The sequence below is a fragment of the Tinamus guttatus genome, unplaced genomic scaffold (genome assembly GCF_059628265.1).
Source record: "Tinamus guttatus ecotype Peru unplaced genomic scaffold, ASM5962826v1 Tinamus_guttatus_pri_ptg000629l, whole genome shotgun sequence".
Taxonomy (NCBI): Eukaryota; Metazoa; Chordata; class Aves; order Tinamiformes; family Tinamidae; genus Tinamus; species Tinamus guttatus.
This window is the reverse complement of record NW_028289163.1, coordinates 612,860-635,871: the sequence shown is the minus strand read 5'-3', so window position 1 is coordinate 635,871 and position 23,012 is coordinate 612,860. Positions and strand designations below refer to the sequence as shown.

Genomic DNA, 23,012 nt, shown 5'->3' with positions numbered 1-23,012 from the left:
TTGTGCAAAGAGTGAATCATCTGGAGCCGGTCGTGAGGTCGAAGGACTGGCTGTTCCCCCCTTCCAGCCCCCGATGCCTTTTCCCTTCCCCCCGCGTGGGAGCAGGTAAACAGTAAATGAGATTTTTTTTTTTCCTCTCCTTTCCCGAGTTCATGGACTGCTTCATGATTGGCCGGGACCTGGTGAGGCTCCTGCAAAACGTGGCCAGAATTCCTGAGTTTGAGCAGCTCTGGAAGGACATCATCCACAACCCGCAGGTCCTCAGCGCGCAGTTCACAGGTAGGCAAGGACGGAGCCGAGAGGCTCCGTGATAGCCCGGCAAGCAAAACACACGGGGTTTGGGGGTTCTCCTCAGATCCTTAGAGGAGAGGGTGCAGAGAGCTCGAATTGCACCATGTGGTGCCACCTCCATCAGCAGCGAACCCACGTGTCTGCTTCCAGAGCCCCTCTCATCACCAAGTAGGAGGAGGTGCCTCCTCAAGCTGAGGAGTTGGGAAGGGACGGGAACAGTCTCCCATGATCCAGCCAGGCGCTTGGCAGCTTTTACCATTCCTTAAATGCTGCATCTGGGCTCTAAAGTATCCTGAAAAACAGATACTTCAGGCCACTGTAATGACATATCATGAGAATGCAGCTGGGCCACAACAAGGGTTAGGGAGTGCTATTGCTTGTTCTGAATTTGCAGTGCTATTTTGAATTACCTAGTTTATAAGCTGAGTTGAAGTTGGAGTCCAAAGATCTAACGTGTCGGAGTTCTCCAGGCTCTCCGGAACAGAACCCTAGGAAAGTCTGCAACTCTAAAGCAGGAAGACCAGAAGCTGCAGGAATTGACACTTTCTGAATGAGATTTTATTTCTCCCAGTAGCTTCACACCCTTGGTGTGCAGCAACACTCAGCTCTGCAGGTCTCTGCACAAGCCTGGGTTAAAACAGAATCGGCTGAAAGAGCGTTATATCCATATTTTGTTATTGGTATAAATTATTCACTTCTCTAGGGCTGTCGCACCATTATCTGTCTGCATCAGTTCTAATGGGCCTCTAATGGAAGCAGGGCTTTAACGTGTCCTCCCTCCCCGCAAACGCCCGCTCCCCTCTCAGGGGCTGCATTAATGTCACTTTAAAGATCTCGGATGTTGCTCAGGGAAAATCACAACACATCATTTGATTAAATGCTTATTAAACTCGCTAGTCTCCGGCTTCTTCTCCATCTTCAGAGCCTCTCCTGTCATTGCTGCCTCTGCTGAGACTTGCCGAGGGCTGCAAGGAGCAAGTTCCCCCCCATTAGAGTTAGTCCGTGGGGCTTAGGGAGGTGTTTTGCCCCACGGCTAAGGCAGGTTTCCATGCGGAGGGCTCAGCCCTGCCTCTTCTTCCAAGCCTGAACTTGCTGGAGGTCTCCTCAGCTTTGTCTTGATCCTCACGGTCAAACACTGAGCTTTCCCGTTCATGCTTGGAGGGTGCTCAGCACTTTGCCAATGTCCCTCTGCCTTTGCGTGCTCCCCACAGCAGTCGGGGTGGCCAGCCGGGGTCTCTTCATGTTTTGTTACCCATTTTGGCCCAAACAACCCAACAAAATGATGCCTAAATTGGGGCAAGCACCCCCTGCTCCTCTTCTGTTGGGCCCCACGGACAGCACAGACGGAGCTCCAGTCTCCGGCCACCAAAACCCGCTGCTCTTCCTGCTCCGAAGTCCCCTCCAGCCGTCCCCAGGTGGGAGCCGCTGCCGCGCGGCCGGACGAGCCCTTCCCGGCCGGACGAGCCCTTCCCGGCGGAGCGGAGCAGAGCGGAGCTCGCGGGGCCGCGGCGCCCGCCTGTCTGCGCCACGGGCGGCCGCCCCGTAAATCCTTCAGGTCCTGTCAGGCAGCAGCAAAGCTCTGCTGCTCGGGTCATAAATTCCTCCCCTTCCAGCCGCCTGGGGTTGAGAGCAGCTTTTGCAGCCTCCCCGTCTCCTTTGCGTTCTCCCTTCCCTCCGGGCACAGGCAGTTCTGCTTTTGTCCGATCCTCCTCTTCCCACTTGGTGCCTTCGCCCCAGGGAAGAAGCTGGAGCTAAATGGGCAGAGCCCCAAACACTCTATGTTCCTGTGGCCGTCTCGGAGCCCCCAGGCTGAGCAGTTGTTCCCAAGCCCTTGTCTGCAGCGGCACCAGGGGATCCCCTGTAGCAGGGACAAGTCTGAGAGCATCTTTGTGCACCCTTGTGAAGGGCTCAGGGATGGGGAAGGTGCCCGGTTTGTTACAACCTGGAGTCTGGAGTTTCTCATTTCTCTGTAGCCCTGGGGCAAGGGAGTTTAATGCTCCAAATGTGGGCAAAGAAACCAGACTTGCTGAGGATGGTGGTGAGTTTGGTGCTGGGGTCTCCTGGTGCTGTGCGAGCTCACACCGCTCTCCGTCTCTCCCTAGGTGTCCTGCAGCTCCTCCAGTCAAGGACTTCTCGCAAATTCCTGGCCTGTCGCCTTACTCCCGACATGGAAACCAAGCTCCTCTTCATGACCTCTCGGGTAACTGCTCTGCGCCCTCCTGGGCTCCTGTGCCCACCGGGGGGAAGAGGGCACTCGTCTCGGAGGGCTCCTCGGCGGCTCCGTCCCCTCCCCACCGTGGGCCTGAGTGTGGTGACAGGGACAGAGTACCCGCTGCTGTGTCCTTCAGCTGGCGAGGTTTTCCATGGAACTCTGCGAGGGAAAACGCTGTACACAGCTAAACACCCTGTCTGGGGGAAGAGCAGCCCATCGGGCAGAGGGTAGAGATTCCACTTGTCCAAATATTCTCTGCTTCTGGCATCTAATGGCAGCAGGAGGCAGGAAGGTGCCCAGCAGAAGCTCACGTAGATGGGCTCAGACATCCCTGGTCCTCATTAAAAGGCACCAAATGGCTTTGCAGGGAGCGTTGCTCCTGGCTGGCCGGTTTCCAAGGCAAGTCCTTTTTGTGAATGGCCGCGATGCGGTGGGTTATCGGAGCTCCAGCAGCAGCAGCCGGCGCTCCAGGGAGGCAGGAACGGCCCACGCCAGCGCCGGGTGTTATCTGTGCTCCAGCAGCAGGCAGGGCCCGCGGGTGGGCCGGGGGGCCCTATGTGAGGGCTGCACCCGGGGGCCCTTGGGCTCTCTGAAGACGCTGCCAGCGAGGGGCTGGCGGGGAGCAGGGCACGAGCCGGAGGCTGCCCAAAAGCCGCAGCGTCAGGGTGGCCGTGGTGGTTGTAACAGCCTTTCCGAAGCTTTCCCGCGTCGCAGCGGATGCTCCCAAGCCCTGAGCGGGATTCCCGGCTTGCCCTTTCCCTGCAGGTGCGTTTTGGCCAGCAGAAGCGCTACCAGGACTGGTTCCAGCGCCAATACCTGTCCACCCCCGACAGCCAGTCGCTGCGCTGCGACCTCATCCGCTACATCTGCGGCGTGGTGCACCCCTCCAACGAGGTGCTCAGCTCCGACATCCTGCCGCGCTGGGCCATCATTGGGTGGCTGCTCACCACCTGCACGGTGAGTCACGACGGACCCTGGGAAGCCACCCTGCAATTAGTGCCTGCCTTCTGTAATTAGTGCCTGGTTGCAGCACGGGAATGGCTGCTAATCAGTCACAGAGTCGCAAATTGTCGTTCCCAAACTCAGGCCAAGGCTGACAGGGAATCACGTAACTACCCGGGAGCTGCTGCCTTGCAGGGAAGTGGTAACCTGCTGGTGCTGAAAGCTGCTGCGGAGCCTGGAATTAGCTGTTTGTTGGCTGGGCCGAAGGAGAGAATTGCAGAGCCCTGCTTAGGACATGGGTCTTTGTTCTGAGCTCTGGATTTTAGTCCTGGCTCTGCTGCACGTTGGATCCTTTGGGATCAGCTTTTCCAGCATAAATCTCACTTTCTCACTTCCAAGTACTGGCCTGCCCTTTAGTTTTGCCTTATGTTTGTGGCCTGTGTCCAAGTCTTGGGGCCTCTCCTGTCCAAGCAGGAGTGCCTGCAACGAGAGGCTCCGCTGCAGCCTTGCTCCCACAGCCACCTCCCAGCCAGGCAATCCTCATCCCGCCCGGTCCTGCCGCCCGCTGCACTTAGCAAAGAGAGCAGAGCCGAAGCTGGAGAGGAAATGACTGTTCATGTGCCCGTGGAAGCCTCACTGATAACAACAAGTGATACGCAGGGTCTGATTACACCCAGGTCAGGCCCTGCTTAGCAGAGCGCACGGTTTGTATCTCCCGGGCTTAGAGCTGCCTTGACCTCTCGGCTCTGCCTGTCGCCCTGGCTGGAGCTGCTTGCAGAACAGGCAGATTTGCCGCAGATTTTCCCTCCCTGTCTGCAGATTCCCCTGCTCAGCAGCCGCAGGGACCCGCAGGATCAGTGCCTGGCTCGGCACCGTGTGTGTCCTCCTCCGCCACCGCTGCCACAGGGCTCTGCGTGCCCCATAGAAAGGCAGTATCAGGACTCAGTCTGCTGGGCATCCAGAAGGGAACGGGGCTCCGATCTATACTCAACAGCCAATTTATATTATTATTATTTTTTCTTTTCTAGTCCAACGTTGCTGCTTCAAATGCCAAACTCGCCCTATTTTATGACTGGCTTTTCTTCAGCCCGGAGAAGGACAGCATCATGAATATAGGTACTGCATGGGGAGCCTGTCCCTGCACGAGCAGGAGCCAAAGGGAAGGGTTGGTGGCTTCCAGAGCTGGTAGAGATGGTGGGCTCTGATTCCCGATGCTGTTCCTCTCTTGCAGAGCCTGCCATTCTGGTGATGCATCACTCCATGAAGCCTCACCCTGCCATCACCGCCACGCTGCTGGACTTCATGTGCCGGGTGAGCCGTGCCTTGCTGGAGAGTCCCTGCCTTGCCAAACTGGCTGCAGGATCGGGGTGGAGGGGAGATTTGGGAGTCCTGGTCGACACCAAGTGAACCACGAGGCAGCAGTGGTTCCTCGTGGCCAAGAAGGCCCAGGGGATCCTGGCTGCATCGGGAGGAGCGTTGCCAGGTCGAGGATCCGCATCCTGCCCCTCTGCTCAGCTCTGGGGGGGCACCTGGAGTACTGGGGGCAGCTCTGGGCTCCCCAGGACAAGGGGGACTTGGAGAGGGGCCAGCGCAGGGCCACGAAGATGATGAAGGGCCCGGAGCAGCCGTGGTGTGAGGAAGGGCTGAGCGCGCGGGGCCTGTCCAGCCTGGAGACAGAGACCCGCTCCGTGACGCAGGTGGCCAAGCAGGCCCCTGCCCCTGGGCCGTGCCCTGAGCTCTCTCCCCTGCTCCTCCTGGTGCTCCAGGACCATCCGTGTCCTTCCCTCTGTGCCAAAACAGACCCCGGAGCCGGAGTCTGCTCCCGCGGGCTGCTCACGCAGGGCAGGCACCGATCACACGTGCCCAGGCAAGACAGACTCTGGGCTCCCTTTTAGGGCAAAGGCAATTGCTGCTCCATCCCCCAGCAAGGCAAATCCCTAGAGACGGTCGTATTTGAGCAGAAAAAACAGTGTCACCTCACTGCCCATTCTCTAGAGCAAGAAAAATGTTTTCCCCCCTTGTTTTTTTCCGCATTCCTCAGTGCATCAGCTGGTCTGTTCTGCCCCAAGCCTCTCGATTGCAAAATAGCCTGCAGAGCAGCTCACTATCTCCTGGCAGCCTGAGGCAGCCCTTTTAACCTCCCTTTGCTTATGCTAACTCGAGGAGGGCTTTTTCCCTTACTGCTCTGCCCAGAGCATAGGCAGGCGAGTGCTGTGGACAGACTCTGCCTCTTAAACCCAAGCACCAAAGGTTTTGATGATCTTTTACGGCACCTTGGCAAATTCAGGGCTGTTTCTAGAGCTCTGAGCATTGGGCTCGTGTGTCATTCATTAATTGGAATGCCTCTGTGGGAATGTGAGAGACTTCCCAGCTCTGCCAATAAATCCTTCCAGAATGATGAGCGTTAGTAGGAAGAGGACTTCTGAATTGTTCCCTTTAGTACCTAATGAAGTCCTTGGTCTTCATCCAGTGTCACCCTGAGGGTAAAGAGAGCCTCACTGCAATAGTCCCTGCCTGGGGATGACTCAGAGCCATCTCCCTTCGAAGGAGGGCCCCACTTGGGCAGGATTCCCGGGGAGCAGAGCTGGTTGGACCCCTCTGTGTTGGGAGCGGTGGTGCCGAGTGCCGATTCCAGTAATTTGGTCCCAGCAAGAGCTAATGGAGTCCCTGGACATGGGGTCTTTCCATGGCACGAGCTCCGGAAGAGCTTCCCTCCCTCCCGCAGCTCGCTCCGTGCACTCCCGTTGTCCGAGTCCAGAAGCAGCTGCTGGCTGCTGCTGGCAGAGGAACTGGGTGGAAGGTTCATGGGATGACCCAGATTCCCGGAACGAGCTGTCTCAGCCCTCCCAAAAACCAAGGGCTGTGTGTGGACTCTGCTGACTGGTAACAACCTGCAGGGATTTATTTTTAAGGTGCCCATCTCTGCCCACATCCCCTCCGAGATGCAGGGGAAGGTGCTGGGGGGTCTCCCATTGCCTTGGTCCTCTTCAGCAGCATCACAACATGCAAGAAACCCCAGCTGCTCCTGCAGCAATCGCTGCTGTTTGGGGCATGGCCCTGGGCCTGTCACTGCTCCCTAGTAGCATCTGGTGGCTTTTCTGGCCTGCGTCCAAGAACACCACAGGCCCGAGGGTTGGCAAAGGGTTCAGGAACATGGCACTGACTTGATCTCCCCCTCTTTTTCAGATCATTCCCAACTTCTACCCCCCACTGGAGGCTCATGTCCGGCAAGGCGTGTTCAATTCTCTCACCCACATTGTAGAGAAGCGAGTCCTTGCGTAAGACAGTCCTAAATTTTACTGCTTTTATTAACTAACTGTTGTGCACCAGGCTTCCTGGGGACCAGTCTCACCAGCCTAGCAAAAATGAACTCCAGGCTCTGGAAGAGCTGCGGAGGGCATTTGTATTATTTATGAACACAAATATGTTCATATTTAAGACACAGCTGTGTATTTATGGTCCTGAGGCTTGTCCTGAGAGCCGTTCCTTGAGCTAAGAGAAGGGGTGGGATAAATAACCCAGAGCTGTTCCATGTCAGTAGGAATGTCTCCAAACCTTTGTGGGGACCGAGCTGTGACCAGAACAAAGTTCCCCTCTCGTATGAGGCCTCTTCAGTTCTCCCTGTGGGCCTTTTGCTGCCACCGTGGTGACAAAGTGAGGGAGCCCCAGTTGATCTGCAGTGGGAGGTCAGGGCTTGCAGGCCCTAGTGCCAGGCAAAGCCCTTGCCCAGCTGAGGAGATTTCCTGGGCTCCAGATCAAGGCTCTTTTCTGTGTCCTGGTGCAATGGGAAGTGTTTGTGGCCTTGCCCTTCTTGGCAGCGAGAGGGCAGAGTTGGGGCAAGTGGCTTCATGGAGCCAGCGCGTCCCTTAGGCTGGTAGGGAGAATCCAGGTGGGTGATGCTGGAGAAGTGCCAGGGTGGCCCCCGGGGCAGTGCCAGGGCTGCCAGGACTGTGCCCTGGCTGGAGGCAGGAGCTGGCTGCTCCAAGCAGGGCAGTGATCCCAGCCTCTTCTCGTCCCCCACAGGCACCTGGCCCCTCTCTTCGACAACCCCAAGCTGGACAAGGAGCTCCGTGCCATGCTGAGGGAGAAATTCCCGGAGTTCTGCAGCTCGCCCTCACCCCCCATCGAAGGTAGGGAGCGAGGCAGGCGGCGGCAGCTTTCGCACCGCGGGGCCTTCCCTGGCTGTTCGCAGCGTTCGCGGGCGCTGCAGCGGGACGAGGGGAGCTCCCTGCTGCGAGAGCGCCGTGCCCGAGGGCGTCGAGCAAAGCGAGGGGCTCCGCAGGGTCCAGTTTTAGGCTTGAGAGGCAGCGAGGTGGTCCTGAGCGCATCGAGGAGGAGCCCTGCAGCTCTGCCTGCTCCCCCGTGGGTGCAGCACAGCATCTCCTATCCCTGCATCCCTGCCTGGCTCCTGTGCCACCTGCTCCTGCGTTTTCCTGCCTCCGTTTGAGGCACGGGCCCTGTCCAGCATTGCTAGACACAGCAGGAGTGCAGGACCAGGGGCTGCCAGCAACCCCTGGGCAAGCAGAGGGAGGTCACTGCATGCCAACGTTTGTGACTGCTTGAGCTGACGGGTGAGCTCCTTCAGCCCACCCTGGAGATGCAAACTACCTATTTCTCGGTGTGCTCCACAGGGACTACTTAGCCATCCTTCTCTGTAGACTAATTAATTACTAAAATGAGATTAAGCAAATAGCTAGTGTTTCTACCCTGCATTTGAGCTGCTGCTTTGTCGGTTTTGCAAAAGGGCCGTGCCTGTTTGGGCTCCTCATTGCATCGGCTGCTCCAGCAGAAGGAGCATCTCCCCATGCTTCGAGTGTTGCTGCCTGGTGCAGCTGGTGAAGCTGATGGTGAGGCTGAAGCTCAGGGACTGAGGCTGGCGTGGGTGAGGGATGATGCAGGGAGCACGATGCTCAGGCCTTTGCTGCTCTCCTTCCAAATGTGGCACCAAATGGGGATGGTTAAATAGAGTCTCGCTCCCCAGGGTGCTTTTCCAGAGTCTTGCCGAGTCTCTTCCCCTCCACAGGGCACTTGGTCTCCTCGCTGGAGCCTGAGGAGCAGCAGATGCAACTTGTAGGCAGAGCCTGTCCTGCCCCAGGGCTGTGCCAGGAGCCATCGTAACCTCACTCCTGCTCTTACTCCCCTGCATTTTGTTCTTGCAGTCAAAATTGAGGAGCCCGTTTCCATGGAAATGGACAATCACATGTCTGACAAGGATGACAGTTGCTATGACAATGCAGAAGCCGCATTTAGCGATGACGAAGAGGACTTGAACAGCAAAGGTGAGAGCTGCAGTCAGCTGTGCTGATGCTCCGGAGCGCTGGTGTCATGGTGCAGCGGGGAGAGCTGCGCTTCGCTCCTGGCTCCACGGGAAGGGTCTCTTGGGCCTCCTCTCCTTCGGGTGTTTGTTCCCGAAAGCTTCGGCCCTTCGGACACGGCGCTTTCCCCACTCTCAGCTCGTGGTTCTGCCTCATCCCAGAGCCTTGCTGCACTGTGTTGTTGGGAATCGATCCCCGTGGCAGATGCTGGCCTGGGTGGTTTGTTTGGGAACAGGGTGTCTGTTTTCAGGCAGCTGCTAATTGCGTTGCACGTGGTTTGCATTACGCGTGCAGGAGGCCTCCACGTCCAAAGGCCTCGGGCTGAGCAGGCTGTCGCACGAGGCCGGCGTCCCCTCCGCGAGCTCGCTGGAGCTGCAGGCGCCTCCAGCTGCTCCCGGCCTTGCTGGAAGGGCTCTCGTGGCTCCGTGGAGAGCTTCACCCTCTGCTGCGAGGGGCCACAGGCCTAGCATGGGCTGGAGGAGTGTGATCCTGTCCCCGTGGTGCCCTGCAGCCGGCTCGGCTGGCTCGGAGCCTCCAAAGGGGGCACAGGCTCCAAAGCGCCACGCAGAGCAGGAGAGGACTCCAGGAAAGGGGATGAGCCAACCTGCAGCCAGAGCTCCCTCGCTGGCGCTCCTGCGTGGGCTGTGGCACTTGTGGATTCCCTGTTCCTCTGTGACCTGCGTTTGCATCCAGGCCTGTCCTCCCAGGGCACCGTGATGGTCCAGATGGTGAAGGCAACACGGTCCAGATGGTGAAGGCAACATCAGACAGCTGCTTGCCTGGGTGGTGACTCCTGCTGCTAGGACAGAGATCACCCGGGATACTTCCTAGACGTAGCTGCTTGGGAAAATAGTGGAAAACGATCCCACTGTCGCTTCCTTTGTTGCAGGGAAGAAGAGGGAGTTCAGGTTTCATCCGATCAAAGAGACCATTGTGGAGGAGCCTGTTGATATCACACCGTTCCTGGACCAACTGGATGAGTCACTGAAGGATAAAGTCCTGCAGCTGCAGAAGGGCAGGTTGGTATTTTGGGGTGTTGTTGTGTTTCGTGTGGGTCTCTTCAGGGCAGCCACACACAAAACCTTGCAATACTGTCAGGCAGTGCCGCTTGCTCCACGAGCCCATCTCGCAGGGCTGGTGGGGTCTGTGGTGTGACATGAACAGCCTTGGTGGGAGCTCTTTGGGGCTGCTGCTTCTGGGGTGTTTCGGTACCTCTCTGCATGGGGCACATTCCCCAGTGATGGAGATGTGCCTGTTCTTTGGATTTCCCCATCTCCACTGTAGATTTTACAGTGACCTTGGAATTAACTCCATCTAAAGCAGGTTAAAAAGCTCCTGCTTTCCAGGCCTTGGCATAGTAGGCTGATTTAATTTATGTCTTTATGGCTTAAGTGCATTTAATCTTATGCTTTCAGTCATTTAATTAGTTTGTCTTGCTGCAGACTGCCTCAGGCACTTAGGGAATAGGTGCTGCAGCAGCGTAGTCCATTTTTCCAGGGCTGGGGCTCTCAAGGACCTTCCTCTGGACATGGCACCAACGCAGAGCAGGACGCAGGTCCTGGGGCCTCCCGAGCGTAGCCAGCTCAGCACAAAGCCCCCTTGTCCCTGCTCTCCGTATCTTCCTTTGTAACTTGGATTTCCTCTTGTTTTTGTGCTGCAGCGATACGGAAGCTCAGTGTGAGGTCATGCAGGAAATCGTGGATCAAGTCCTGGAGGTAACAGCGCGGAGCTGGGAGCAGCGCTGCGGAGCGGCGGCGCGCGCTGAGCTCAGAGCCTGCCCAGCTCCTGCAGAGGTGGCAGGGCTGCAATTAAACTGGGGCACAGGAGGCCGAGGGAGCTCGGAACGTAAATGAGCTCAGAATGACACCAGGCAGCTCCGTCTGTGGCTGTTCAACACAGATGTTCGTGTCACCTCCAGCTCAGGACGGCTCCAAATTGCTGATTGCTGGAAGGTTTAGCAGGGGAAGGGGAGGATCGCTCGGCCCCAGCGGATGCTGGCGGAGGCAGGAGGCGTTGGGATGTGCCCACAGCTTCACCCGGTGGCCACGCAGCTCCCGGGCCTTCCACGTGGGCTGTGCAGCCACGGCTTCCCCTGGCTTTGGCCCAGGGCCTGGTGCTCAGGAGAGGCTACAGCAAGTCCTGCCCGGTGGTGGAGCCCTCGCTGCTCTCCAGGAGGGAGCTAAACATCGTCCCCTCCCTCTAATGAGCTCCTTGAGAGTCAAGTGGCCTCTCAGCACACGAGGGCTGCTCCTCCGCTCCGTGCGGACGCTGGGAAAGGGCTGGCAGGGCTGGGAATCCTCATTGCTAAGTGCTCTTGCTGCCTGCTCTGCAGAGGGAGAGCTGAGCTCAGTGAATCACTGGCTGCTCGAGCAGAAGGGCATCCCGGTGGCTGAGAAGTGCCTTGGAGCTGGGCTCGTCTTGCTGGTGACCAGCTCTGGCAGCTCCTGTCACTGCTGCAGAGCAGCACAAGGGCTCACGAGCCCCGCTGGGGACAGCAGCACCATGCTGGGTTCCTCCAACCAGACCTGTGCTGGGCAGGCAGGCTTTGAGCTCCTGCTTCCCCTGCTCACTTCTTCCTTTCTTTCCACCAGGAGGACTTTGACTCAGAGCAGTTATCAGTGCTTGCATCCTGCCTCCAAGAGCTATTTAAGGCTCATTTCCGTGGTGAGGTTTTGCCAGAAGAAATCACAGAGGAGTAAGCATTTATTTTCCTCCCTCTCATCCTTTCACAGTGGAACTTGGGCTTTTCACAGTAAAATTTCCACCATTTTCAGAAAGTTGCACTGAAACTACCAGCTTCTCTTTGGGGCTTCCAGCGTTTGCAAACAGTCAGCATGAATTTGCTTAATAGTTGTATCCAGTGCACAAAACAGTCTGTTTTCCTCCTTTGCACAAGTGCAGGAAGAAGCTGCTACCGCAAGTCGTGCTGTCGAAGCTCAGTTTAGCTGGTGCTTTTGGGGCTCCTGGCTGTTTGACCAGGCATGTGGGCTGCTAAATACCCCGTGTCCCTGCTGTACTGACACAGCCCGTGCCACAGCTTCCTCCTGGGCTGGGTTGGAGCAGAGCTCCGGGTCAGAGCTCCCGGGTGCTGTTAGCAGGACTATTTCTGTCTCTCCATTAGCTAGGGCTAATCCTGAAGGGCCCCAGGCACAGCAGCAGGCAACGTGCAAGGCTTTCCGTTTGCCATTTGCTGGCCCAAAGCAGATGCACACAGCGCTCTGACCATGGCATTTGTCCTGCAGGTCTCTGGAGGAGTCAGTGGGGAAGCCGCTCTACCTAATATTTAGGTATGTCTGATATTTCTTGTCTGATGTTTTTTTGAAATGTCCAGAGCTTTTTTGTGACCACTGTCATGAGTGAACTGCTTGGATCTAATTCTGCCTTCTGGCTTGCCACAGTGCTCCCCAGGATCCCAGAGTCAGAGAGTTTATTGCCTTGTTCTGCCTACACTGTGTTTTGTTTAGTAAAAACACTTCAAACGCAGGAAAATCGCAGCTTATCTGGTTGTTTGTGGAAGCTCAGGATTCCTGGGTCCTTCCCTGTGTGGCCGCAGGGTCGTGTCCCCATCCTGGTGTTGCTGTGTGGCCCGTCACACTCAGCAGCAGCCCTGTGTCCAGGCTGGAGAGCAGATGACAAGGACACCTGGGGCCTGGAGCTGCCTTTCCCCGCGTGCTGCGGGTCCCTGGCGTCAGCAGAGAGCTCTCGTGTAACGTGGTTGTCTCCTCTGCTCCCCGAGGAACCTCTGCCAGATGCAGGAAGATAACAGCGGCTTCTCGCTGCTGCTGGATCTCCTATCAGAGCTCTATCAGAAGCAACCCAAGATTGGCTACCACCTTCTGTACTACTTAAAAGCCAGGTAGGCCAGAGGGAGCAGTGGGGAAGCGTCCAGGCTCTGGCTTGGCCCGTGCTGCCTCCCAGGGACAGCCCGGGGTCATGTCAAGCTGCTCCTCAGCGCCGCCGTCTCCTTGCAGCAAAGCTGCAGCGGGGAAGATGAACCTGTACGAGTCCTTCGCGCAGGCCACGCAGCTGGGGGACCTGCACACGTGCCTCATGATGGACATGAAGGCCTGCCAGGAGGACGACGTGCGGCTGCTCTGCTACCTCACCCCCTCCATCTACACGGAGGTAAGGCCCTGCCAAGCGCCAGCAACACCAAACACCAGGGCTCCGGGCTCTTCGCTTCAGCTTTATTTGAAACCCTTAGGCTTAATGAAACGGTTTGTTGCTTTCAGCACCCTGTGCTGAGCTGGAGCCAGCTGGACTTAGCAAAGCAGTGGATAGCAGAGCTCACTTGGAACAGAGCACTCAGCATCTGCCCAGCTAGGTCAGAGCTCGGCCTCGATTCACACGGGCTGTCTGGGCCTTGGCTGGCCCCGTCCCCCTCCAGATGCTGCTGTCTCAGCTCCACGGGCTCCAATCGCTTCTGTGAAAGGGTCGCAGGGTGGAGGCTGCGTCCCCCACGCGTCCCGCCGTCCCCTGGCTTCAGGGACGGGGCTGCAGCGTGCCGCAATCCAGACAGGATGTTTCCTGCTGCACCAGCCAGGAAGGAGGGAGGAAGGGAGGGGGCAGCTCATTCCTCCCCTGGGAGGAATGAGCTGCCCCCTCCTTCCTCCCTCCTTCCTGGCTGGTGCAGCAGAAACATCTGTCTGGATTGAGGCTGTGCAGCCCCGTCCCCACGAGGGCTTCCCATGGGCTGCTGTGGAGAGGGGGGCACAGGGACAGCCTGGGAAGAGGAGGAAAACCTGTGCGGGAGCAGGCCCCGTGCAGCAGCTTTCCTGCACCCCGGCATTCTGCAGAGCCATCCTGGCTCCGAGCACCGGCACAATCCCCTGCCTGCTGCTCCGGGCTCGGGGTTAAACCCCTCCACACGCGCCCGCGCAGGGGGGAACATCACGTTGCTTCTGCAGCCCGGTGACAGGCGGGACGTCCCGGGAGCCGCGTTCCAGCCGGGGCTCCGGGCGGACGGCCGGGTCTGGCCTCTCGCCCTGTGTGTTCGTGTTGATCTCCTTGCAGTTTCGCCTCGCGCTCGAGGCCCCAGAGCTGTTAACGAAGGCAGCGAGTGTAGGGAAACGGCCACTTCCACCCCACGTGGAGCCTCGTTGCTCCTGCTGCCCCAGTGAGCCCAGACGACGCTGCTTTCGCAGCGGAGGAACCAGTTTGGTCCCCACTGTCCATCAAACCTCCTGCCCTTGGGTTCCTCTTGCCCCTAGTCCCCCCTCGCTGTGTTTAGGAAGTGCTGCCGGTTGTAGCTGGGGATGAGTTGGCCCGGGTGACGCAGAGAGGCACCCGCGGCCGCTCTCCTGAGCGCTGCCTCCCTCTGGCCCCTGCAGTTCCCCGACGAGACCCTGCGAAGCGGCGAGCTGCTCAACATGATCGTGGCCGTCATCGACTCAGCCCAGGTAAGGGGGTCCTGCCTGGGGGCTGCGGGGCAGCGTCGTCCTCATTCCACTCTCCTAGACCTGGTATTTAAACCTGAGCTGGGAAAGCGGCCTGTCCTTTGGGGATTAGGGGCAATAGTCCCTGTTCAGCCCCTCTTGCCCTTGGTTCTGGGTGAGGAGCAGAGCAGGCGGCAGGCAGCAGCCCGGGCTCAGCACACAGGAGCTCTGGGACCTCTCGGGATCTCTCCAGCTTGAGGAATTGCAGCGCACGGAAGGAATTCTGCGTGCTGGGGAGCTGCAGTGTCAGAAGGGCAAATCCAAGCTGCTTCATTCGAGGGATTTCCTAGGCCCCCCGGGCTGGGACATTCAAGCCGAGAGAGATTTGTCTGGATTTACTCTGATCCCTGTTGAGTAACAGGCAGGGCGCGAGGCAGAGACCCGCTCCGAGAGGCCTGCGACGGCCAGCGCTGCCCCGGAGCCAGGAATTCCAGGCTGATCCCATGGGATCCGTCCCAGGGGACCTGCCGGGTGGGTGTCCGGGAGGAGAGAGCAGAGGGGCCGCGAGGAAGAGCGCAGGGAGGAAGGTGCAGAGATCCACAGCCCCCAAGGGCCCTCCTGGGCGCCGCCAGCTCCCCCCATCCCGGCGGGAGCGAGCGGGAAGCTGCGGCCTCTCCCGCCGCTCCAGAAGGAGCCTTTCCCCACGGTCCTGCCATGGCAGCGTTCGGAGCAGCCCCAAAATAGAGCCGGGCGCCGGCGGGATCGGGATGTGCCCATAACCCCCGTCCTGGCCCTGCTCTCCCGGCCGCGGGGCCTCCCTCCCCGGCGCGTTTTCCTTGGCAGCTCCTGCTGCGCCGGGGCCGGGACGGCTCCGTGCCCTGACCCCGCTCAGCCCCGCGCTGCCGCCGGGCTCCGCCGCGCGCCCGGGGGCCGGGGTTTGTTTTTCCCAGCCGCGTTTCCTCCCTCCTCCCTCGCCCGCCTCGTTCGTCCCTTCCTGTTATTCTTCATCTGTTTCCCCGCGATGCTCCGGCCGTGGAGGCCTCGGCTGAGGCTGCAGCCGCTGGAGCTCCGGGTGCCTCCAGCTCTCCAGGGAGGCTGCAGGGACCCGCTGGGCATCCTGCTTCCAACGGGGAGACCCGTAGCTCCCCGTGCTGCCCTTCTGCTGCTCCCTGGCACCTGCAGCCCACGGGGGCTCCGGCACTCGCTGCCACATCCAGAGCGGGGCCGCGTGTCCGGCCGTAGCCCCCGGGCTCTTGAGCCCGTCCGAGCAGCCTCCGCCGGCTCTCCGGGCCCGGAGCCGCATCCCGCTGACCCCGCGCTCCGCGTGCAGTTGCAGGAGCTGGTTTGCCACGTGATGATGGGCAACCTGGTGATGTTCCGCAAGGACTCGGTGCTCAACATCCTCAGTGAGTAACGCTCGGGGTCCCGGCGGCTGAGGCTGCAGCCGCGGTGCTTCCCGAGGCCTCCCGCCGAGCCCGGCATTCCCTGGGGTATTCCCGCTGCTCAAGGGATCGCTGCCCTGACCGGCTCCAAGGTTTAGCTGGGGGAGCCAAGCTGGGATCCTCCCGGTTTTGTCACGGCTCCCGGGGAGCATCTGGGAGGCGATGGAAAAGCAGCTCGGTGCTCAGAAATCCTGGGATCAGGATTCCCGGTGCTTGCTGTTGGCGGTGCCGCCTCGACGGCTCCTCGAGAGAAGCAGCAAAAAGGCCCTGGCTGCAGTTTAGCCTGACCCTTGCTGCATCGCAGGGAGGCCCCCAGCTGCACGTTGCGTTTTGCTGCATGTCCCTGCGTGTCCCTGCGGCTCCGGTGCCGGCCGAGCTCACTGGTGTCGGGCAGAGCCGGCCTGGAGCTCCCGGCGGGAATCCCGCTGCCTTCATCACACAGCTGCCTTGATCCAGCTGCAAGTAGCAGCTGAAGCCTGTTAATTAAAGAGCCTCATTAATTCTCCTGCTCTGAGCCGTGGGGTGACTCTGCGGTCCTGGTGCCACCGGCTCCGGCGGGAGGGACAGGCCCCCAGCCCCATCCAGCTGCATCCCCTTCCCCGGGGTGCGATGCAGCAGCCCCAGTGCCAATCCCAAATCCCAGCGTGCCCATCCCGGGCACTGCGGGCATCCAGCGGGATGCGCCCGGCCGGAGCTCGCGGGGCTGAGCAGCTCCCGGGCGCCCCTTGTGCCCCCCTCTAGTCCAGAGCCTCGACTGGGAGACGTTCGAGCAGTACTGCACGTGGCAGCTCTTCCTGGCGCACAGCATCCCGCTGGAGACCATCATCCCCATCCTGCAGCACCTCAAGTACAAAGGTGAGGCGGGCGGCGGGGCCGAGGCGGGCGGCGCGCGCGGCCCGCGCTCAGCCCGGCCCTCCCTTCCCTTGCAGAGCACCCGGAGGCCCTGTCCTGCCTCCTGCTGCAGCTGCGGCGCGAGAAGTGAGTGTGGGCGCCGCTCCTTCCCCTCCCGCGCTTCCCCGCGCTCCTTCCCTGCGCATCCCGGAGCGGGACGTGGCCTCCCCGCTGCTGGAGGCCCCAAGCTGTTCCCCGCTCTTCCCTCGTCCTTCCCCGTGTGCCGCAGGCCCAGCGAGGAGATGGTGAAGATGGTGCTGAGCCGGCCCTGCCACCCCGACGACCAGTTCACCACCAGCATCCTGCGGCACTGGTGCATCAAGCACGACGACCTGCTGGCCGAGCACATCAAGTCGCTGCTCATCAAGAACAACAGCCTCCCGCGCAAACGCCAGAGGTGAGCGGCGCCCACGTCCGGCTCCGGCGCCCTTTCCCGGAGCAGGAAGGACATCTAGTGTCCCGGGAAAGCAGAGCAGCCCCTCGCTCCGGCCCCGTGTCCCGAGGGGCGTCCCCAGGCGCTCCCGGCCACCTCGCAGGGGCTCCGGGCCCTCCTGCTCCTCGGCGTTAATTAGTGGCTTTTGTGGCCAAACAACGTGGCTCTTTTTCCAGGGTTGCCGTTCCGGGCTCTGAGGCGGATCCAGGTCTAATCCCTGTTAATTAGTGGGCGGCTGGTTGAGGCCCCTGCTATTCCCGAGCGCTGGCACCGTCCTGCGGCCTCGGCACAGGACACGGGGCTCTTAGTGCCCGCAAATCCGCCAGGGATGGAGGCAGCCAGCAGCCTCAGTGGGGTTTATCCCCCTAATCCCTGGCATGGAGCAGCCCCGGGGGGTCCCCTGCTTTGCTGGAGCCAAGAGATGGATCCTGTGCTGCTCCCTCCACTGAGGATGGGGCGGGATCGGTCTCTGGGAGCTCCAGGGACCCCCATGCCCCATCCCGGGGTGACAAAACGGGGTCACCTCGGAGCAGGGCCCCGTCCGGGCCCGGTTCTGACGCTCCCTGCTCCTCTGCCCGCAGCCTGCGCAGCTCCAGCAGCAAACTGGCCCAGCTCACCCTGGAGCAGATCCTGGAGCACCTGGACAACCTGCGCCTCAACCTGACCAACACCAAGCAGAACTGTAGGTACCGCCGGCGCCGCGGTCCGAGCGGGCACCCCGGCGCCCCGGCTCTGACTCCCGTTCCCGCCGCTTCCCTGGCAGTTTTCAGCCAAACGCCGATCCTGCAGGCGCTGCAGCACGTCCAGGCCAGCTGCGACGAGGCCCACAAGATGAAGTAGGTGCCGCCACGCGGGGATGGGGACGGGGACGGGGCCGGGACGAGGCCGCGGCCCTGCCTGACCCCCTCCTCTCGCCGCAGGTTCAGCGACCTCTTCTCCCTGGCCGAGGAGTATGAAGACTCCTCGTCGAAGCCGCCCAAGAGCCGCCGGAAAGCGACGCTCTCGAGCCCGCGGAGCCGCAAGAACGCGGCGCAGCCGCCCAACGCCGAGGAGGAGTCGGCCTCCAGCAGCGCCTCGGTAAGCGCGGCCCGGCGGCCTCCCCCGCCGCGGCCTCCCCGCCGCCGCGGCCTCCCTCAGCGCCGCCTCCCCCTGTCCCCCCGCGCAGGAGGAGGAGGACACCAAGCCCAAACCCACCAAGCGGAAACGAAAAGGCTCCTCGGCCGTGGGCTCCGACAGCGACTGAGGGCAGAGCCGGGAGCCGCCAAGGAGCCCACGGGGCCTCTCCGTGCCGGCACCCCCGGCTCTCCTGCTCCTTTCCCCCGGCAGAGCGGGAGCCCCTCCGGGTTCCAGCTGCACGCGGGGCAGCACGGACAGATGTCCCCACGCAGGGACAGAGGGCCGAGGGCGGGAAGCCCCCGGCCGTATATCACACACACGCCTCCTATTTTCGTATGAGAAATGTAAATAAACAGTGCGAACCAGCCTGCGGCTCCAGGGTGCTGGGACAAGGGGGCTGCGGGGGGTGGCCAGCGCCACTGTCACCCGCGGAGGCGGCTCGGAGCAGGGCCGTGGGGCTGTGGCGGGGCTTTCTCCTGCCCGATGCTTTTAATTTTCACCCCAGAGATTCTAGCGTTTCTAAGCGTTTTTAATAAATAAATAAATAAAGGCTCACAGAGGTTTTGTACAAAGCGCCGCCGGGGCCCCCTCGTCTCCTCCTTGTCCTTCGTCCTTGTCCCTGTCGGGGCTGCGGCTGCCGCCACCCCCTGCCCGGGCTGCAGGGAGGGACCTGTGACCTGGAGCACAACGGGGAGGCCGCGGGGAGGGGGACAGGACGAGGGGCCAGCGGGGAGGTGACACCGGGGACAGGCAGGACAAGGGGTGAGGGGGGGGCGGCCGGGGCCGGGGGACACTGGGGACAGGCAGGACAGGGGCGATGGGGGCTGCGGTGCGGGGGGTAGGGACAGGGCGGGAGCACCGGGGGGGCAGGACGGGGGAGGCGGCACCGGAGCCCCCGGAGCGGGGCCGGGAGGAGCGGCCGGGGCGGGAGGTGGCGGCGCCCGGCGGGGGCCGCGGGCGGGGGCGGCGCCGGGCGGAGCGCGGGGCCCGCGCGGGGCGGGGGGCGGCGCCGCGGCCGGAGCGATGGTGCCGGTGGCGGCGGCGGTGGCGGTGGCGGCGGCGGCGCTGGCGCTGCTGCTGCAGCGGCTGCTCTGGCCCCACGCGTGGGCCGACGTGGCGTTCGTGGCGCGCGCGGCGCGGGGGCGGCGGCGGGCGGCGCGCGGCGGCGGCGGGAGCCTCGCGACGCGGTTCCTGCGGGCGGCGCGCGCGGCCCCCGCGCGGCCCTTCCTGCGCCACGCGGGCCGGGAGCTGCCGCTGGGCGCCGTGGCGCGGGGCGCGGCGCGCGTGGCCCACGCGCTGCGGGGGCGGCCCCTGCGCGGCGGCGGGGAGCTGGGGGCCGGGCTGGCCGTGGGGCTGCTGGTGGGCAACGAGCCCCGCTTCGTGTGCGCCTGGCTGGGGCTGGCGGCGCTGGGCGCCCGGCCCGCGTTCCTGGGCACCGCGCTGCGCCCGGCCGCCCTGCGCCACTGCCTGCGCGCATGCGGGGCGCGAGCCCTGCTCGTGGCGCACGGTGAGCGCGGGGCGGCGCGCGACGCAAAGGGCCGGGGGGCTGCGAGAGAGTCTGGGGGCACCGGGGCGGTGCAAAGAGTCTGGGGGCACCAGGAAGAGGCAAAGGGTCTGGGGGCACCAGGATATTGCAAAGGGTCTGGGGGCACCAGGAAGGGGCAAAGGGTCCAGGGGCATCAGGGGATTGCAAAGGGTCTGGGGGCACCAGGATATAGTAAAGAGTCTGGGGGCACCAGGGCATTGCAAAGGGTCTGGGGGCACCAGAGAGGTGCAAAGGGTCTGGGACACCAGGATATTGCAGTAGGTCAGAGGGCATTGGGAGGATGCAAAGATCTTGGGAGGGGAGGGTTGGAAAAGGGTCTGGGGCCAGTGGGAGGTTGCAAAAGGGTCTGGGGGCTGCAAAGACTCCAGGGGGCACCCAAAGGTGCTGGGGGTGGTGGTGACCCCTGTCCCTCCTTCCCCCTCCATCCTTCCAGGGCCCTGGGGGGTGGAGGGTTGGGATGGGGGCAGCTCTGACGTGGAGGGAAGGGGGAGGCCGCCTTGGAGCTGGGGATGCGCCAGGCTGGATCTGCTGGGGCCGGGACCTGCCCCCATGGCGCCCGATGCCCCCGCAGAGCTGTTTGCGTCAGTGGAGCCCATCCTGGGCGAGCTGCTCGAGGACGATGTCACCGTGTGGGTGCTGGGCACCGGCCCCTACCCGCCGGGCGCCGTCGCCCTCCAGCCGCTGCTGGACGAGGCCTCGGACGAGCTGGCGCCCGAGGACGCCTGGGTGCCCGAGGACATGCAGGACACCTGCCTCTACATCTTCACCTCGGGCACCACCGGTGGGTGCCGCCGGCGGCGAGCGGGGACGGAGCAGAGCGGGGAGGGGGGCCGGGACCTGACGGCGCCTCCTCTCCCTGCCAAGGGCTGCCCAAAGCCGCCTGCGTGAGTCACCTCAAGTCCATCATGTGCCTGAGCTTCTACGAGCTGGTGGGCGCCCGCGGCGGCGATGTCGTCTACCTGGCGCTGCCGCTCTACCACATGGCCGGGTCGCTGCTGGGCGTCGTGGGCTGCCTCGGCATCGGTGAGCGCCGGCGGGCGGCGGGTGGGGCCGAGGGGGCGGCTGAGCGCCCCAAACCGCCTCCCCCGCTGCAGGCGCCACGTGTGTGCTGAAGGAGAAGTTCTCGGCCAGCCAGTTCTGGGACGACTGCCGCGCCGAGGGCGTCACCGTCTTCCAGTACATCGGGGAGCTCTGCCGCTACCTGGTCAACCAGCCGCCGGTGAGCGGCCCGGGCGGCGGTGCGGGGCCGGGGCGGCCGCGGGGGGAGCCGGTGCTGACCCCGGCCCCCAAATCCCCCCGTGCAGCACCCCGGGGAGCGGGCGCACGGGCTGCGGCTGGCGGTGGGCAGCGGGCTGCGCCCGGACGTGTGGAGGGCCTTCGTGCGGCGCTTCGGCCCCGTGCGCGTCGTGGAGACCTACGGCCTCACCGAGGGCAACGTCACGCTCTTCAACTACACGGGGACCCCGGGCGCCGTGGGCCGCAGCAGCTTCATCTACAAGGTGCCAGCGCGGGGACGGCCCCGGCCTTGACCCTGGCCCTGATCTGGAGCCTAAACTTGACCCTGAGCTCCCCCCCAGCTCTTCTCGCCCTTCGAGCTTGTGCGCTACGACGTGGCCCAGGGCGCCCCGGTGCGGGACGCGGCCGGGCGCTGCATCCGCGTGGGGCCTGGTGAGTAGCCCTGGGCTGGCGGCGATGGAGGGGGGGACCCGGCCACACAGGTCCCCGTCACCCGGCCCCGTCCCCGTCCCCGCAGGGGAGCCGGGGCTGCTCATCGCCCCCGTGACGCCGCGCACCCCCTTCCTGGGCTACGCGGGCAGCCGGGAGCTCTCGGAGCAGAAGCTGCTCCGGGACGTCTTTGCCGAAGGGGACACCTACTTCAGCACCGGGGACCTCATGGAGCAGGACGCGGCCCAGTTCGTCCGGTTCTGCGACCGCACCGGCGACACCTACAGGTGCCACCGCCCCCCCGTCCCGGGGTGTTCCGCGGTTCCGCAGCGCCCGCTCAGCCCCAGGGTGTCCCCCTCTAGGTGGAAAGGTGAGAACGTGGCCACCACCGAGGTGGCCGAGGCCCTGCTGGCCCACGAGGCGCTGCAAGAAGCCACCGTTTACGGCGTCAGCGTCCCAGGTACCGGCACCCGCTCCCCTCGCCGGCCTTTGGGGCTGCCCCAGCCCCGTCCCGACCCCGCGGCTCTGCCCGGTCCCCCCAGGCCACGAGGGCCGCGCCGGGATGGCCGCCCTGGTGCTGCGTCCCGGCTGCCGCCTGGACGGCGCCCGGCTCTACCGGCACCTGCGGGAGCTGCTGCCGCCCTACGCCTGGCCCCGCTTCCTGCGGCTGCAGGTAACGGCGCCGCCGCTGCCCGCGCTGGGACCGGACACCTGGGGTGCACCCGGCACGCACGGGAGGCCCGGGCTGGTTCCCAGTGTGCCCGGGATGGGCTTCAGGATGGTACCTGGGAAAGCCAGGATGCCTGGGATGGTATCCAGATTCCCGGCATTCCAGGATAGTACGCAAGATGCCTAAACACCCAGGGTGTTTAGGATGCCTGGAATGGTACCCCAGTACCATTCTGGCACCTGGATGCCTGGCATGCTGGGATCATGTCCAGATGCCTGGGATGCTGGAATGGTGCCTGGGATGCTCAGGAGGGCCAGGATGGTACCGGGGATGCCCAGGATGGTACTCGGATGCTTGGCATGCTGGGATCATGTTGGGATGCTGGAATGGTGCCCGGGATGCTCAGGATGGTACCGGGGATGCCCAGGATGGTGCCCGGATGCTTGGCATGCTGGGATCATGTCCGGATGCTGGGATGGTGCCCAGGGGGTCAGGGTGGCCCCCGGGATACCCGGGCCGGTCCCCAGCGCCCGGAGCTCCCCTGCCCCTCGGCCCCGCAGGAGCGCCTGGACATGACGGAGACCTTCAAGCAGCAGAAGGGGCGTCTGGCCCGCGAGGGCTTCGACCCGGCCCGCGTCGCCGATCCCCTGTTCGTGCTGGACGCGGCCGCCGGCGCCTACGTGGAGCTGGGTCCCCGGCGCTGGGACGACCTGGTGACCGGGCGCCTGCGCCTCTAGGGCGGCTCTGCCCTCCGTTCCCTACGGACACATCCCGTCCCGCCCGTTTTCTGGGGAATAAAGACCGTTTTGTAGCTCGTCTCGCCGCCCGCGTCTTGGTCTTGGCGAACGCGGTGCCACCAGCACCAGAGTGCTGGGACCACCCCCCAAAAAAAGGGCCAAACCCCTAAACCACCCATCCCTAAACCATCCCGCCCGGAATGCAGCACAGCAGCCTGGGAAAAGTTAGAAACCAGTCCTTTCTTTATTAAACATAGCTCGCCGTGATAAATAGTACAAAGTTTTTCTTTTTTTTTCGTTTTTTTTTTGTGTGTTTTATTATTATTTTTAATCCTTTCTCCAAAAAAATTTTTAAACCAGTCACTGCAGAATCAGGT

At 62.5% G+C, this 23,012-nt stretch overlaps 2 protein-coding genes across 2 annotated transcripts in view; both read left to right on the top strand.

Moving 5' to 3' along the window:
• Nucleotides 1-18,156, top strand: part of INTS3 (integrator complex subunit 3) — a 28,948-nt gene extending 10,792 nt beyond the window's left edge. Inside the window, exons 8-30 of the mRNA XM_088535529.1 lie at nt 150-279; nt 2,394-2,491; nt 3,269-3,460; nt 4,474-4,561; nt 4,677-4,756; nt 6,632-6,723; nt 7,469-7,575; nt 8,605-8,724; nt 9,650-9,779; nt 10,421-10,475; nt 11,352-11,455; nt 12,003-12,047; nt 12,497-12,616; nt 12,732-12,885; nt 14,091-14,159; nt 15,466-15,541; nt 16,319-16,432; nt 16,507-16,555; nt 16,698-16,865; nt 17,483-17,583; nt 17,665-17,737; nt 17,822-17,978; nt 18,067-18,156. Of these exons, the coding sequence (XP_088391655.1) occupies nt 150-279; nt 2,394-2,491; nt 3,269-3,460; nt 4,474-4,561; nt 4,677-4,756; nt 6,632-6,723; nt 7,469-7,575; nt 8,605-8,724; nt 9,650-9,779; nt 10,421-10,475; nt 11,352-11,455; nt 12,003-12,047; nt 12,497-12,616; nt 12,732-12,885; nt 14,091-14,159; nt 15,466-15,541; nt 16,319-16,432; nt 16,507-16,555; nt 16,698-16,865; nt 17,483-17,583; nt 17,665-17,737; nt 17,822-17,978; nt 18,067-18,144 (2,400 nt within the window). The 3' untranslated portion in view covers nt 18,145-18,156. The remainder of the gene's footprint in view (nt 1-149; nt 280-2,393; nt 2,492-3,268; nt 3,461-4,473; nt 4,562-4,676; nt 4,757-6,631; nt 6,724-7,468; nt 7,576-8,604; nt 8,725-9,649; nt 9,780-10,420; nt 10,476-11,351; nt 11,456-12,002; nt 12,048-12,496; nt 12,617-12,731; nt 12,886-14,090; nt 14,160-15,465; nt 15,542-16,318; nt 16,433-16,506; nt 16,556-16,697; nt 16,866-17,482; nt 17,584-17,664; nt 17,738-17,821; nt 17,979-18,066) is intronic.
• Nucleotides 18,157-19,040: 884 nt separating this feature from the next.
• Nucleotides 19,041-22,645, top strand: SLC27A3 (solute carrier family 27 member 3). The gene is made up of 10 exons (XM_088535531.1): nt 19,041-19,524; nt 20,135-20,344; nt 20,428-20,586; nt 20,658-20,782; nt 20,868-21,062; nt 21,141-21,231; nt 21,317-21,515; nt 21,591-21,688; nt 21,771-21,901; nt 22,459-22,645. The coding sequence occupies exons 1-10, from the start codon at nt 19,041-19,043 to the stop codon at nt 22,633-22,635; spliced, it is 1,869 nt and encodes a 622-aa protein (XP_088391657.1). The 3' UTR covers nt 22,636-22,645.
• Nucleotides 22,646-23,012: the final 367 nt, after the last annotated feature.

Excerpts from the sequence above, each read along its gene's own strand:
- SLC27A3 (XM_088535531.1), top strand. The coding sequence starts at position 19,041 with ATGGTGCCGGTGGCGGCGGCGGTGGCGGTGGCGGCGGCGGCGCTGGCG. Across the intron at positions 20,587-20,657 it reads CGTGGGCTGCCTCGGCATCG|GCGCCACGTGTGTGCTGAAG; the intron begins GTGAGCGCCGGC and ends CCCCCGCTGCAG. Across the intron at positions 21,063-21,140 it reads GCAGCAGCTTCATCTACAAG|CTCTTCTCGCCCTTCGAGCT; the intron begins GTGCCAGCGCGG and ends GCTCCCCCCCAG.